At 58.8% G+C, this 12,820-nt stretch overlaps 3 protein-coding genes across 3 annotated transcripts in view; 2 read left to right on the top strand and 1 right to left on the bottom strand.

Moving 5' to 3' along the window:
* LMNB2 (lamin B2) overlaps positions 1–7,800 on the top strand; it is a 34,203-nt gene extending 26,403 nt beyond the window's left edge. The window contains exons 8-15 of the mRNA XM_013007666.2: positions 4,261–4,431; positions 4,719–4,844; positions 4,968–5,188; positions 5,284–5,581; positions 5,672–5,779; positions 6,154–6,273; positions 6,497–6,610; positions 7,704–7,800. Coding sequence (XP_012863120.1) covers positions 4,261–4,431; positions 4,719–4,844; positions 4,968–5,188; positions 5,284–5,581; positions 5,672–5,779; positions 6,154–6,273; positions 6,497–6,610; positions 7,704–7,745 — 1,200 coding nt within the window. The 3' untranslated portion in view covers positions 7,746–7,800. The remainder of the gene's footprint in view (positions 1–4,260; positions 4,432–4,718; positions 4,845–4,967; positions 5,189–5,283; positions 5,582–5,671; positions 5,780–6,153; positions 6,274–6,496; positions 6,611–7,703) is intronic.
* A 2,369-nt stretch (positions 7,801–10,169) lies between these two features.
* On the top strand, positions 10,170–11,163 carry TIMM13 (translocase of inner mitochondrial membrane 13). The gene is made up of 3 exons (XM_004714289.2): positions 10,170–10,336; positions 10,434–10,502; positions 10,706–11,163. The coding sequence occupies exons 1-3, from the start codon at positions 10,217–10,219 to the stop codon at positions 10,802–10,804; spliced, it is 288 nt and encodes a 95-aa protein (XP_004714346.1). The 5' UTR covers positions 10,170–10,216; the 3' UTR covers positions 10,805–11,163.
* A 267-nt stretch (positions 11,164–11,430) lies between these two features.
* The window catches only part of TMPRSS9 (transmembrane serine protease 9), a 76,876-nt gene continuing 75,486 nt past the window's right edge, over positions 11,431–12,820 (bottom strand). The window contains exons 11-13 of the mRNA XM_045300045.1: positions 12,289–12,635; positions 12,080–12,216; positions 11,431–11,713 (exon numbers count right to left, since the gene is read on the bottom strand). Of these exons, the coding sequence (XP_045155980.1) occupies positions 11,552–11,713; positions 12,080–12,216; positions 12,289–12,635 (646 nt within the window). The 3' untranslated portion in view covers positions 11,431–11,551. The remainder of the gene's footprint in view (positions 11,714–12,079; positions 12,217–12,288; positions 12,636–12,820) is intronic.

Below are 12,820 nucleotides of genomic sequence, written 5' to 3'. Positions count from 1 at the left end.
GAGGGGACCGGGTGAATGGTGCCGAGGGGGGACCTCTGGAGCAACCCGTGAAGGACCCCGAGGAGGCACCAACGAGGCGGCGGCCTGCGAGGAAGCGTAAGAGGAAAGCCCCGAGCAGACCCCTGAGGGGCCCGACGGAGGACCCTGAGAGGGAGCCCCAGAAAGGACCCGGGAGGGACGACGAGGGCAAGTGTTTGCCGCAGCTCCTGAGGGAACCGGCGGGGCACCCTGGCGGGGGGCCTGTGAAAGACCTCGAGGAAGAACCCATGGGAGACACTGCGGGGAGACCTGTGGAGAACCCCAAGAGGGAACGTAGTAGGGGGCCCTTGGGGGGACCTGTACAGGACCTGAAAGAAGAACCCATGGCAGACGCTGAGGGGACACCTTTGAAGAACCCCAAGAAGGAACCTCTTGAGGGACCCTTGGGGGAACGCATGAAGGATGCCAAGCGAGAGCCTGTAGGAAGTCCCGCGAAGGACGCCGTGATGGCCCCTGAGGGGGAGCGTGTGACGAGGTCCACGAAGCGACGGCCTCCGCGGGAACAGCGTGAGGGCTCCAGGAAGAAGCCCAGGAAGAGACTGGCAAAGAGGCCCGCAAGGGGACCCCAGAGGAGGCCCAGGAGGCGCCCCGTGAAGCAGCCCCCGAGAGGAACCGTGAGGAGCCCCCCGAGGAGAGCCCTGAGGGGCCCCACCAAGGTGGGTGTGCGGGTTGGTAGCAGACTCGACCTTGGGCAGTCAGCTTTGTATGAAATGGACTCTCCTTAGAATGCCCGTGGCACGTGATTATTTGTAGGGTAGGAAGTGGAGGTTTTCCCACCCCCAACTCTGTTCCCCTCCCCACCACCCCCACCAAACCTGAGAGGCCACCCTCGGCTCTGCCCTTACCCCTCCTGCCACTCAACGCACGGCCTCCTGGCAGGCCATGCCAGCTTTTGTTTTGGTGCCTCTGCTGCCAATGGCCTGTTTCCTTTTTATTAAATCATTTTATTGGGGGCTCTTACATCTCATCACAATCCATACATTCACCCATTGTGTCAAGCACATTTGTACATGTTGCCATCATTTTCAGAGCATTTTTTTTCTACTTGAACCCTTGATATCAGCTCCTTATTTTCTCTCCTCCCTTTCCCCACCTTCTCTCCCTCATGAACCCTTGATAAATAATAGATTATTATTTTCATATCTTAAATCGTCCTCTGTTGCCCTTCACCCACTTTTGTGTTGTTCATCCCCCTGGGAGGGGGTTATATATTGATCCTTGTGACCGGTTCCCCCTTTCTCCCCCCACCTTCCTCTTGTCCTCCTGGTATCTCCACTCTCATTGTTGGGCCTGAGGGATTTATCTATTCTGGATTCCCTGTGTTAAGGGCTCTTATCTGTAGCAGTGGGCATACTCTGGTCTAGTCATATCTTTTGATAGCCGGGCACCATTTGCTTATGCACCTGCTTTGTCTTCAGCCATCGTGTCGGAGGGTGAGCACTCGTCAGAGAAAGCCGGGTTATTAGAACAAAGTATTCTTGCGTTGAAGGAGCACTTGAGTCGAGGCCCAATGTCCAATGGCTTGTTTTCTAAACCCGCACTAAGCAGCTCGGCACCCTGAGGATTGGGCTTCCCTCCCACAGGCTGGTACACTTGGGCACCACGGTCACTATGTGGGTCCACTCCTGCCCAGAGGCTGGGTCTCTGCCGTCCCCAGGTGCTGAGGAGGGTGAGCGACAGTTCTTTCCATCCTCTTCCCGCCTCTGCGCTTCCTCCTCCCTAAACAACAGGGGCGGGCTTCTTCCCTCCAGATTTGCTGGTACTTTGGGCAGTCCACGACCCTCTCAGTGCCCTTCTCCAGCGCCATCATCCAAATGCATCTATCCTCTTTGCTCCTCCTTATCCACGGTCCGGCTTTCACACTCGGAGGAGGGGCTTGCAAAGACCAGGGCTCTGGTCAGGTGCTCCCCAGTCCTTCCTCAAAGTAACACCCTTGCTGTTCAACACTCTGAAGAGGCCTCGAGAATTTACTTGATAAGACGCGTGTGGTTTGATCTCTTGACTGCTGCTTCTGCAGATGTTGATTGTGGATCCAAACAAGCCTAAATCCCTAACAACTTCCCTCTTCCCTTTGTTTATCACAGTGTATCCAACCTACTGGTCCAGTCGTGAGGAGTTGGGTGTTCTTTACATTGAGTATGGTAATTCACACCGAAGGAGGCTGCGATCTGTGATCCTCATCGGCAAGTGCTTCATGTCCTCGCTTGAAGCAAGCAAGGTTGTGTCACCTTCCTAGTGCGGCGGGCTGTTAATGAGCCTTCCTCCATTCCGATGGGCTGAGTTCTTCATACAGTCCAGCATCCTTAATTATTTGCTCAGCACACAGATTGAATAAGTATGGTGAGGGGATGCACCCTTGATGCACGCCTTTCCTGATTTTAAACCATGCAGTGTGCCCTTGTTCTGTTCACACAACCTTTTATCCGTGTGCAGGCTCATGAGCACAATGTGGTGTTCTGGGATTCCCATTCTTCTCAATACTATCCATAGTTTGTTATGATCTACACAATTGAATGTCATGGGGATAGTCAATACAACACAAACACATCTGGTATTCTCTGTTTTCAGCCAAGACCATCTGACATCAATGATCTCCCCATGTTCCATATCCTCCTTTGAATTTGGCTTGAAACACTGCCAGCTTCAACTGTTGTTGGATGGTCTTCAGCACAATCTTACTTGGTGTGTGCTTTCAATGAGGTTGTTGTTTAGCATTCTATTGGGTCACCGTTCTTTGGACTGGATATAGATATGGATCCAGTCAGTTGGTTGGTCAAGTAGCTGTATTCCAAATTTCCTGGCAAAGAGGAATGTGCTTCCAGGGCTTCATCAGCTTTTTTGAAATTTCATTTGGTATTTCATTCATTTCTGGAGCCATGTTTCTGGCTAATGCTTTCAGTGCATGTTGGACTTCTTCCCCCACAACTGTGGTTCTCGATCATATGCTTATTTCTTGCAGAGGCTGAACATCAACTAGTTCTTTTTGGTACAGTGACATTATCTTCTTTTCATCTGACACTTCCTGCATCGTTCAATATTTTGCCCATAGAATCTTTCAGCAACTCGAGGCTTGACCTTTTCCATGAGTTCTCTCTGTGTAAGACGTGCTGAGCGTGTTCTTCCTTTCGGTTTTCTGGCTCTAGGTCTTTGCACACTTCATTCTAATACTTGATTTTGTCCTCTTGAGTTGCCCTTGGAAGTTTTCTGTTCAGCTCTTCGGCTTCCATCATTTCTTCCATGTGCCTTAGCCACTCTGTGATTAAGAGCAAGTGTCGGCCTCTTCTGGCGTCCATGCTGATCTTTGGATTTGCTTGTCAGTGGCTTTGCTGTCTTCATGTAGGGTGTTCTTGATGTCCTCCCACAGCCTTTCCAGGCTTCTGTCATTAGTGTTCACTGCATCAAATCTGTTCTTGAGATGGTCTCAGAATTCAAGTGGGATAGACTCAGGTTGTCTTGGACTTGTTTTAATTTTCTTCAGCTTCAACCTAAACTTACATATAAGTGGTGGATAGAATGTTCCACAGTCGGCCCCTGGCCTGGTTTTAGCTGCTGATAGATACTGAGCTTCTCCGTCTTCTCGTCCCACAGATGTAGTCCATTTGATTTCAAGTTCAGATTTCCTGTTCCAAGCTACAGTTATTAATTGATATTTGCAGCTGTTTCTTCGCATTACAGTTGTACCCCATCAGCAGATGAAGGTCCTGCAAGCTTTACCCCACCCATGTCATTACAGCTGACTGTACTTTGAGAAGACAGCTCTTTCAAGTGTGCAATTCAATGTCTTTCATAATGTCAGAGTTGTTCAGCCATTACCATACTCATTATCTAGTTCCAGAACGTTTCATTACGCTAAAAATTCTATCACGTTGCCCACAGAGCAGTCACTCTCCAATGCCCCCACTTTCCCAGTCCACTAGGTAACCACTAACCCCTTTTGTGCTCTGTGGGTGGCCCTGTGAATGGGATTAGGTGACCCTTGACCTTTTGTAAAATCTGGCTTCTCTCACTGAGCACTTGGCTGTGTGGCCTCCAGCGGATGGGTGGTTGCCGCTTTTCAGTTCATTCGATCGATCAAGTGGCAGTCGATGTGTGAACGAGTGACAGGCAGTTCTCAAGTGGTCATCCTGTGCTTGAGGCCACGAGGGGACTGGGCAGGGCTCACCGGGGTGGTTGCGCCCCCGAGGTCTGGGGCCACTTCATGGGCTCCGGCCTGTCTCCCAGGAGGTGCGGGAGACACGGCGACGGCATGAGCACCAGCTGGTGGAGGTGGACAGCAGCCGGCAGCAGGAGTACGACTTCAAGATGGCGCAGGCGCTGGAGGAGCTGCGCGGCCAGCACGACGAGCAAGTGCGCCTCTACCGCCTGGAGCTGGAGCAGACCTATCAGGCCAAGGTGGGCGGGGCCCTGTGGGCGGGGCAAGCGAGCCTCTTCCGCCTGGAGCTGGAGGAGGCCTATCAGGCCAAAGTGGGCGGGGCCGGGGCCGACGTACCGGGCTGTGTGGGCGGGAAAAGTGGCTCTGCTGCCTGGAGCTGGCCAAGGTGGGTGCAGTGGGTGGGTCTGGGACAAATGCTGCTGGGCTTGGGAGCTGGAGTGGACCTGCCAGGCCGCGGTGGGCGTGGGTGGCCTGGATGCCCTCCCTTAGGCCGAAAGATATCCCATACCTGCACTTGACCCTGCAGCTGGAGAACGCCAAGCTGAGCTCCGACCAGAACGACAAGGCGGCCAGCGCCGCCCGCGAGGAGCTGAAGGAGGCCCGCATGCGGGTCGAGTCCCTCAGCTATCAGCTGTCCGGCCTCCAGAAGCAGGTGAGCCTGAGGGCTGCCCTTGCCCCCGCCCCCTAGATCCCCCCAGGAGGTAATGGGTCCCCTGTCCTTGGAGGTCCGTCGGTACGCCCGAGTTGGCTCTCACCTGTCCCCTTCCTGCCCCAGGCCAGTGCTGCTGAGGACCGCATCCGGGAGCTGGAGGAGACCATGGCTGGGGAGCGGGACCGGTTCCGGAAGATGCTGGATGCCAAGGAGCGGGAGATGACCGAGATGCGGGATGTGATGCAGCAGCAGCTGGCCGAGTACCAGGAGCTACTGGACGTGAAGCTGGCCCTGGACATGGAGATCAGCGCCTATCGCAAGCTGCTGGAGGGCGAGGAAGAGAGGTGGGCAGAGGCGGGGCCGGGGTGGTGGCAGGGGCAGGGGCAGGCGACTGGCTGTGCTGACCTCTGGTACTTAGTACCTGCTCTGACCCTCGCAGGCTGAAGCTGACTCCCAGCCCATCTTCAAGGGTGACCATCTCCCGGGCCACCTCGAGCAGCAGCAGCAGCGTGTCCACGGCGGGGCGCCCTGGCCGCAGCAAGCGGAAGCGCCTGGAGGTGGAGGAGGCGCTGGGCTCAGGTTCCAGCGGCATCGGCACGGGCTCCGGCGGCAGCAGCAGCAGCACCACGGCCAGCAGCTTCCAGCTGTCCCAGCAGGCGTCTGCCACAGGCAGCGTCAGCATTGAGGAGATCGACCTGGAGGGGAAGTTCGTGCGGCTGAAGAACACTAACAGCAAGGTGACGCCGCAGGGCTGGTCGGAGCCCGTGGGAGGGCCACTGCTGGGGAGGGCCACGTGGGGAACCCAGTGTCACCTCTGCCGTCTGTAGGACCAGTCCTTGGGGAACTGGAGGATCAAGAGGCAGATGGTGGGCGGGGATGAGATCGCCTACAAATTCACGCCCAAGTACGTCCTGCGTGCTGGACAGACGGTCACGGTAAGTGGTGGGGGCTGGGCTGGCCACTGGGCTTGGGGATGGTGGCAGAGAAGGCCCACCCTGGTCTGAGGTCATGGGGCTGGTGGCAGCGACTCAGTGGTGTAAGTTGCAGCTGCCGCTCCAAGCTCCTCACGTCTGGAGGGGAGATGGAGGCACAGAGAGCCTGCGGGTCCTTCCAGCTCCGTGGTGGAGGTGGTGCTCGAGTGTGGACCCTGGGGCCCCACAAGCTGTCCCAGAGACTCCAGCTCGGTCTTGTCCGCTGGGTGCCCGCCACACTCTGAACCTCAGCTTCTTTTGTCTGTTGGATACAACCCTTGGGTGTGGAAGGGCTGCATGGCCGAGGAAACTGACAGCGGCCCTTCCTTTGCCCTCAGGTGTGGGCAGCAGGCGCAGGCGTGGCCCACAGTCCCCCAGCCACACTCGTGTGGAAGAGCCAGAGCAGCTGGGGCACGGGTGAGAGCTTCCGCACGGTCCTGGTGAACGCCGACGGGGAGGTGAGTGGGCTGAGGCAGTGGTGGCTGCTATGGTCTTGCATTTGTGGGAGCTGGATGCTGGAGTTCAGGGAGGCGGGGGCGGGGGCGGGGGCCGGGGCGGCAGCGGCATCTGGCTCTGCCTGGCCACAGTGTGCACAGCACAGCAGGTGTGCTCCACCTGCTGGGACAGCCCGGGCCAGGCACAGCCTTGGGGGCAGGTGCCCATCAGTGCCGTCTCGCGCAGGAGGTGGCGATGCGCATCGTGACACAGTCCTCGGTGGTGCGGGAGGCCGAGAATGGCGAGGAGGAGGAGGAGGAGGAAGCAGAGTTTGGCGAGGAAGACCTTTTCCACCAGCAGGTAGAGGCCCATGCCCACCACCTACCACCTACCTGGACGTATTCATTGATTGGGTGGGCGCGGACACCCGTTTGCACACAGGCTCATATGTATATACCTCCCTAGACATAGGCTCACATGTGTACATATGTACACACCTGTATGTAAACTGCCCCATGCACACATGCTCATATCCATAAATACCTGCTTGCATGTACACACCCCCATATGCACATGGCCACACCCTGAGTACCCAGTATTCCCCTGCTCACACCAACATTCATGCGTGTTTACGTAGACATAGAGCCATACACAGTTTTTAATGGAAAAGTGGAATTTTAAAACAATGGGGGCCCCCCCCCCAGCTCTTTGAATGGACACACCCATGTGTTCTCTCTCTCTCCTGACCCATACATAAGTTCATTCAGGTATACACACACACACACACACACACACACACACACACCAATCTCCATTCACATCAGCTCCCACATGGACACACGCCCCATCCCCACCCGTACACACAGGTCTGCACACCCCTCACACAGCTCTCGGTGCATGCACACACGGTTCCGTGTCTGGGTGGCAGACCCCTCCCACCCAACAACGCACATCCGCAGGCAAGAAAGGTCAGGGAGAAGGTGGCATTCAGGCCCTGCTACCTGGGCACGGGGCGGGCTCTGCGCTGCTGTCAGTCACAGGATGCTGCCAGCCTGCCTGGGGTTTGTGGGATGTTGGGTGGGCACCTCAATATCCTGTGACCCCAAGGCCTTAGCATCTGTGGGTTCCCCGCAGCCACCTGCCCTCATCACTCTAAGTTACCAGAGTCTTAAATACAGCTTTGGGAGGTATATGTGTGGAGGTGGTGGGGGTGGGGGAAAGACACTGAAAACTCACATCCTTGTTTAGCATCCATATCGAAAACTTCCCCATTTCAGAACCCCAAGAATGTGGCCAGTGGGGTAAAAGGAAGATGCTGGAAATGGAGGCTGATCAGCAGCAGAATTTGTGGGGGGCAGTCCAGCTGACCTCCTTTCAGGGGTGGGGTGGTGCCCAGCCTCTCCCGACCTCCAGGGATGCCCCTGACTCCTGCCATCTTGCTCTTTCTTGCCAGGGGGACCCACGAGCCACCTCCAGGGGCTGTCGCGTGATGTAAACGGACCTCTTCACCCCCATCTTCACCGAGGCCACTGAAGACTATTTTTATATCACTGGCTTTCTTTAGTCCCTGATACATTTCTAGACGATTTTTTAAGCAACTGCCAGCACTTGTGGGGGGAAGGGAAGCTGAACATTGGCATCGGTGGGTTCTGGGATCCTCCCTCTCTCCACAGTGGCGGGAGTTCCCCTGGCCCTGCCTCAACTCCGGGTTGAAAGTGAGGGCTAGGAGCTATATATCAAAGGGGAGGTGGGCTTGGTGCTGGGGACCAGCTTGGGGCCGGGGGCAGGCTTCTTGGGCCTTCGGTGGGCGGAGAACTCAAACCTATTTGGTTACTGATTTTTGTTTGTAAGCTTCTGAAACCAAATTCCAGAGCCTGTTCCGGCCTGGCCGGCGTGGGTGGTTGTGTCTGCGTTGAAGAACCTGGGATTGGGGTTCGTGTCACCTGCAGGGTTCACTGCCCAACACACACTGGGCTGGGGGCGCCCCGAGGTGGCCTGCCCTTGGCTCAACTCAGCTTCCTCACTGTGTGGAGCAGTTTGGAGGGGTGCTGTGGGGCTGGGTCCCAGACCCGTCCTGGACTCCACCCTGAGATAGATGCACAGGAAGCTGGAGGGGCCGATCCGATGGCCTCAGACACAGAGGCCCAAGGGTTAGGACAGAGGCTCGCAGAGCCTGCTCCTGCAGCCCCGGCAGCCCAGGGTGATGGCATCCTGAGTCCACACACTCAGATCCACAGTGCAGCTTTGCTCTCCCGCTTCCTCGCTCACGGGCCCCTGGGCGGGCCTAGGCCCTAGTACACCCCACCCCACCCCACCAGCCAGCCACCCGCCTGCATTCACCTTTCCGTTGGCCCGTTGCTGGGCAGGCACTCTCGGGGTGCTAGGCAGCTGCACACGCAGGCGGGCCTAGGCCCTAGTACACCCCACCCACCCCACCAGCCAGCCACCCGCCTGCATTCACCTTTCCGTTGACACTGCCCACTCTCGCACAGAAACACAAGTTATTTTTTTAATGGATATTTATTTTTTTACATTGGTCAGTACACAGATCACAGGGGTCCAGGGCAGGTGGGGGGTTAGCCCCTTCTCCACAAGGGTGGGGTCAGCTCATGGGCGCCAAGCCTGCGAGTGGCCACTGCCTTCAGAGTGCAGCTCCGAACCTTAAAAGATGCTACACTGAGCCACTAGTGGGCGCTGTTCCTGGGTGGAGGGGTGTCCCCAGCCTCCCTGTGGGTGTGAGTGTGGGGGCTTGCAAACTCGGTCTGCCCTGGTTGGCGTCCCCTTGGCTTCCGCAGGCATCACTGGTGGCGGTTGAGGGGGGCCTCAGCCAGACACAGAAGGTGACGAGCTGTCCCACCACCTTTTCTCCCCACCTGGAGTCCCCCCGCCCAGGGCTCCTCCCCTTGTAGCAGATGGGTTCCCTACACACTTGTTGGGGGAGGGGGGGGTGGGGCCTGTGGGCCCCTCAGGGCATTGCCAGCTTGCCAGACCCCCAGAGCTGTGCAGACAGCGACAGCTAGCAGGACAAACCATATGGGCCCCCCTTTGCGGGCTCTGATGTCTGAAAAGGCGCTGGAAGGCAGGTACCCACCCAGCAGTCCCCAAGCACTGAGCGGGAAATGTGGCCCCCTCAAGTCCAGGTGCCCCAGAGACAGGCATTTCTCTCCTGTAGCTGGTCTTCATACCCCCACCCAGATTAGAGTCACAAGTCACTGGCTGATGGGATGACCCTCGGAAGCGGAATCCCGCTGGGAGAGCAGTGCCGCGGCTTAAGCAGCAGTGTAGGTCCGTGACCCAAATGCAGGCATGGCCCTGGCCGATTGGCCAGTCCGTGAAGCGTCTGAGAATCCTTTTGACACGTTGTGTTGGAGGAAAGCGGGACAGCCTGTGAAGGCCTGACCCAGGTGTGGGCCACGCAGGAGTCCCCCCCGGAAAGCAAGGCTTTTTATTTCAGGGTTCTGCTTACGTTGGCGCGGTGAGCCGCGGGGGTTCTGTACAGGTTACGTGGGCGGGGTGTGTGCTGACGCTGGTTCTTAAAATGCATGCCAAATGTGTGGTCTTCGCTTTCCCCCGCCCAGTGACTTGTAAAATACGTTTTATGACTGGAAACTTTTGTACAACACTCCAATAAACTTTCATTTTAAGCCTCGACTCCCGAGTCCACTCCTGTCCGGGTTGCAGTGGGCGTTGACTGGCCTGTCTGCACGTATTCACACAAGCCTCGAATGGGAGCGTTGATAACCCTGTCACGTGGTGGACCCTGACCCTTCTACAGCCAATCTCCGGCGCACGCGTAGCGGGACCGGAAGTCAGGTGTGGCGCGGGGGCGGGCCCGGACGCGCACGGCTTTGTGGGAATTGAAGTCCAGCCCTCCGTGACTTCATTCCCTGTGGTGCCGCGCTGCCAGCTTCCGGCGCCAGTACGGGTCGGCGCACGCGGCCGCGGTCCGGGTGACTTTGCGGAGCAATGGAGGGCGGCTTCGGCTCAGATTTCGGGAACTCCGGGGGTGGGAAACTGGACCCCGGTGTCATCATGGAGCAGGTGAAAGTACAGATTGCCGTCGCCAACGCGCAGGAGTTGCTACAGGTCGGTGGCCGAGCCGGGGGTCGGGGCGAAGGTGGGGGACTTCCCCCACACACACCAGGCGTGAAGTTGTAGACTGAGGGATCGTGTGTCTCCGCAGAGGATGACGGACAAGTGCTTCCGGAAGTGCATAGGAAAGCCGGGGGGCTCCTTGGATAATTCTGAGCAGGTGAGGACCGTAGGGTGGGTGGACGTGAGTCGCTTGTCCTGGGACCTGGCGGGAGGGCCGCTGCGCGTGCGCAGACGTGCAGGGCGGTGTGGTGGGGGCCCGTTGCACGTGCGCAGTTGGCCGCCCGGGGGCCCTCCTGGGGAGGCGGGTAATCCTGTGGCGTGCGCCAAGGGACCGCCTCTGAGTCCTCTCCTCACCTGCAGAAGTGCATCGCCATGTGCATGGACCGCTACATGGACGCCTGGAACACGGTATCCCGTGCCTACAACTCGCGGTTGCAGCGTGAGCGGGCCAACATGTAACGAGGACCCTCCAGGAGCCCCTTCCTCCAACCCCCATGTCCTTATCCATAAACATTCTGAGACGTGACAGCGAAGAAGCGGGGTTCCGTTGCGCCTGGACTGCCCCTCACTGCGCACTGAACCTCACCCTGTCCGCCTCCGGTGTAAATTGAGTCTGGGGACCCAGGGCCTTCCTAACGTGCTGGCAGCTCGGGGTCAGGCCGTGGAGACCCCCTTTGTGCTCCCTAAGGTCGACTGCATGCCCCAGGTAACCCTTGTTTGGACTTTGGTGGGAGGGTAGGGGTGGGCAGCCCAGAGCCGACTTGAGCTCACCTGAGCCCAAACCACTTGAGGCTGTGAAATAAATTGCTGAGAATGGACACCGTGCGTTTATTCTGTGGGTCCGGGACCCTAATAGCCTTCAGCCGTTGTTTGTTTTCTGGGGGGCGGCTCTTTTCCCGCAAAGCCCCCGGGGGTACCAAGCAAGGTGGTAGGGATGAGTTCAACGAAAAGGGGCAACCTCAAGGTGCCGCTTACCCCAGCCTGGAAGGCTACCCACCCCCAGCCCTTGCTTCCCCCGCCCCCCACTGTCCTCCCATTTCTGACCCAAGTGGGAGTGGGGCAAGGGAAGAAAGAGCAAGCAGGGGTAGGAGGCAGTGTTTTATTGAAACAGAATCAATAAAGCTGCACACACACTCCCAGCAGCCACCATGCCACCGCTCCCTCGGCAGGCTGGCTGGTGCCGCCCCCGTGCTGGCCACCTGGAAGTCAGTTCTTGATGTTCTGTCCGATCCAGCCTCTCACCGCCGCTACGCGAGTGTAGACTCCTGGGAAGTGGGGCCGCCCGCAGCCGTAGCCCCAGCTGGTAACCCCGGCTAGCACCCATCGGCCGGAGGGTTCCCTGCAAGCCAGGGGTCCCCCAGCATCTCCCTGAGTTGGGGAGAAAGGATAAGACATTAAGGCCAAAGTCCCTACTCCTTCCCTGGAGCCTCACTTTGACTTCCTGGGAAATGGGTTCAGTGGTGGACATGAAGCTGATCTGACCCTGTGTTCCGGGTCGATGACCACCTAGGACTGCTTCAGAGACGTGCCTGCACGAGGTCACCACCGATCCACCCCCAGCGGAAGGCGACCTCCGACTCTAGCCATTCATTTGCCCCAGGGGGGGCTGGGTCCGGGGCGTGGCCAGTGAAACAGGCGGAAAGGGTTGCAGAAGGTTCGCGTGGGATAGGGTCAGGAGGGTCAGGATCAGAGCCGCGACGGCCCGAGTCTAATGGCAGGGGGGGTGGGGCTCACCGAGCAGCTGTCCACGCCGCCCTGCGGGAAGCCGGCGCACAGCATGCGGCTGCTGATCTGCACCGGGTAGAAGCGGCGGCACGTCTGTTCGCTCAGCAGCCGCACGGCCGCCTTCTGCAGCTGCTGCACCATCGCGCCTGCGGGCGACACGGTGTCAGCCGTCCAGGCCCAGGCCCAGGCCCGCGCCCGCGCGGCACCTGGCCACCTACCTCCCTCTCGCACGGAGCCCCAGCCGGTGATGACGCAGCGCGCGCCGGCGGGGGGCCGCGGCGCGGGCTCGGGCAGGCAGATGGGCCGCACCAGGCGGCTGCGGCGCACGGGCCCGGCCAGCTCGAGCAGCGCCACGTCGTAGTCGAGCGTGTACAGGTTGTAGAAGGGGTGCTTGTAGATGCGCGCCACGCGCTCCAGCTGCCCGTCGGCGCCGCTCAGGAACGGCGTGCCCAGGAAGGCCGCCCACTGCTTGGGGTCCCCGTAGCTGCGGGCGCGGGCGCAGGCGTTGTCCAGGCGCCGCCCGCGCCCTGCCCCCTCCCCGGGCCTCGACGTACCCCGCTGTGAACTAGGGCGCAGAGACGGATTGGCCCTGGCCCTGCCTCCCCCCCTTTCGAGCGCCCCACTAGGGTGGGGACAGGGCTGGAGGAGGACGACGCAGCACCTCCCCACGACCCCCGATGTCGTCTGCGCCCCAAGCCACGACCCCAGGCTTGGTGGGGGCCGTGGAGCTCGGCTCGGCCCTAGCGGCCC

This window comes from Echinops telfairi, unplaced genomic scaffold, assembly GCF_000313985.2.
Source record: "Echinops telfairi isolate 266 unplaced genomic scaffold, ASM31398v2 ScPeMD7_7459;HRSCAF=8497, whole genome shotgun sequence".
NCBI classification, from domain to species: domain Eukaryota; kingdom Metazoa; phylum Chordata; class Mammalia; order Afrosoricida; family Tenrecidae; genus Echinops; species Echinops telfairi.
The sequence above is the reverse complement of the archived record's forward strand: the minus strand, read 5'-3'. Positions and strand labels throughout refer to the sequence as shown.

Bases quoted from the DNA above. Each gene is read 5' to 3' on its own strand.
- TIMM13 (XM_004714289.2), top strand. From the start codon at position 10,217: ATGGAGGGCGGCTTCGGCTCAGATTTCGGGAACTCCGGGGGTGGGAAA. The intron at 10,337-10,433 runs GTCGGTGGCCGA...GTGTCTCCGCAG, and splicing joins ACGCGCAGGAGTTGCTACAG to AGGATGACGGACAAGTGCTT. The intron at 10,503-10,705 runs GTGAGGACCGTA...CCTCACCTGCAG, and splicing joins CCTTGGATAATTCTGAGCAG to AAGTGCATCGCCATGTGCAT.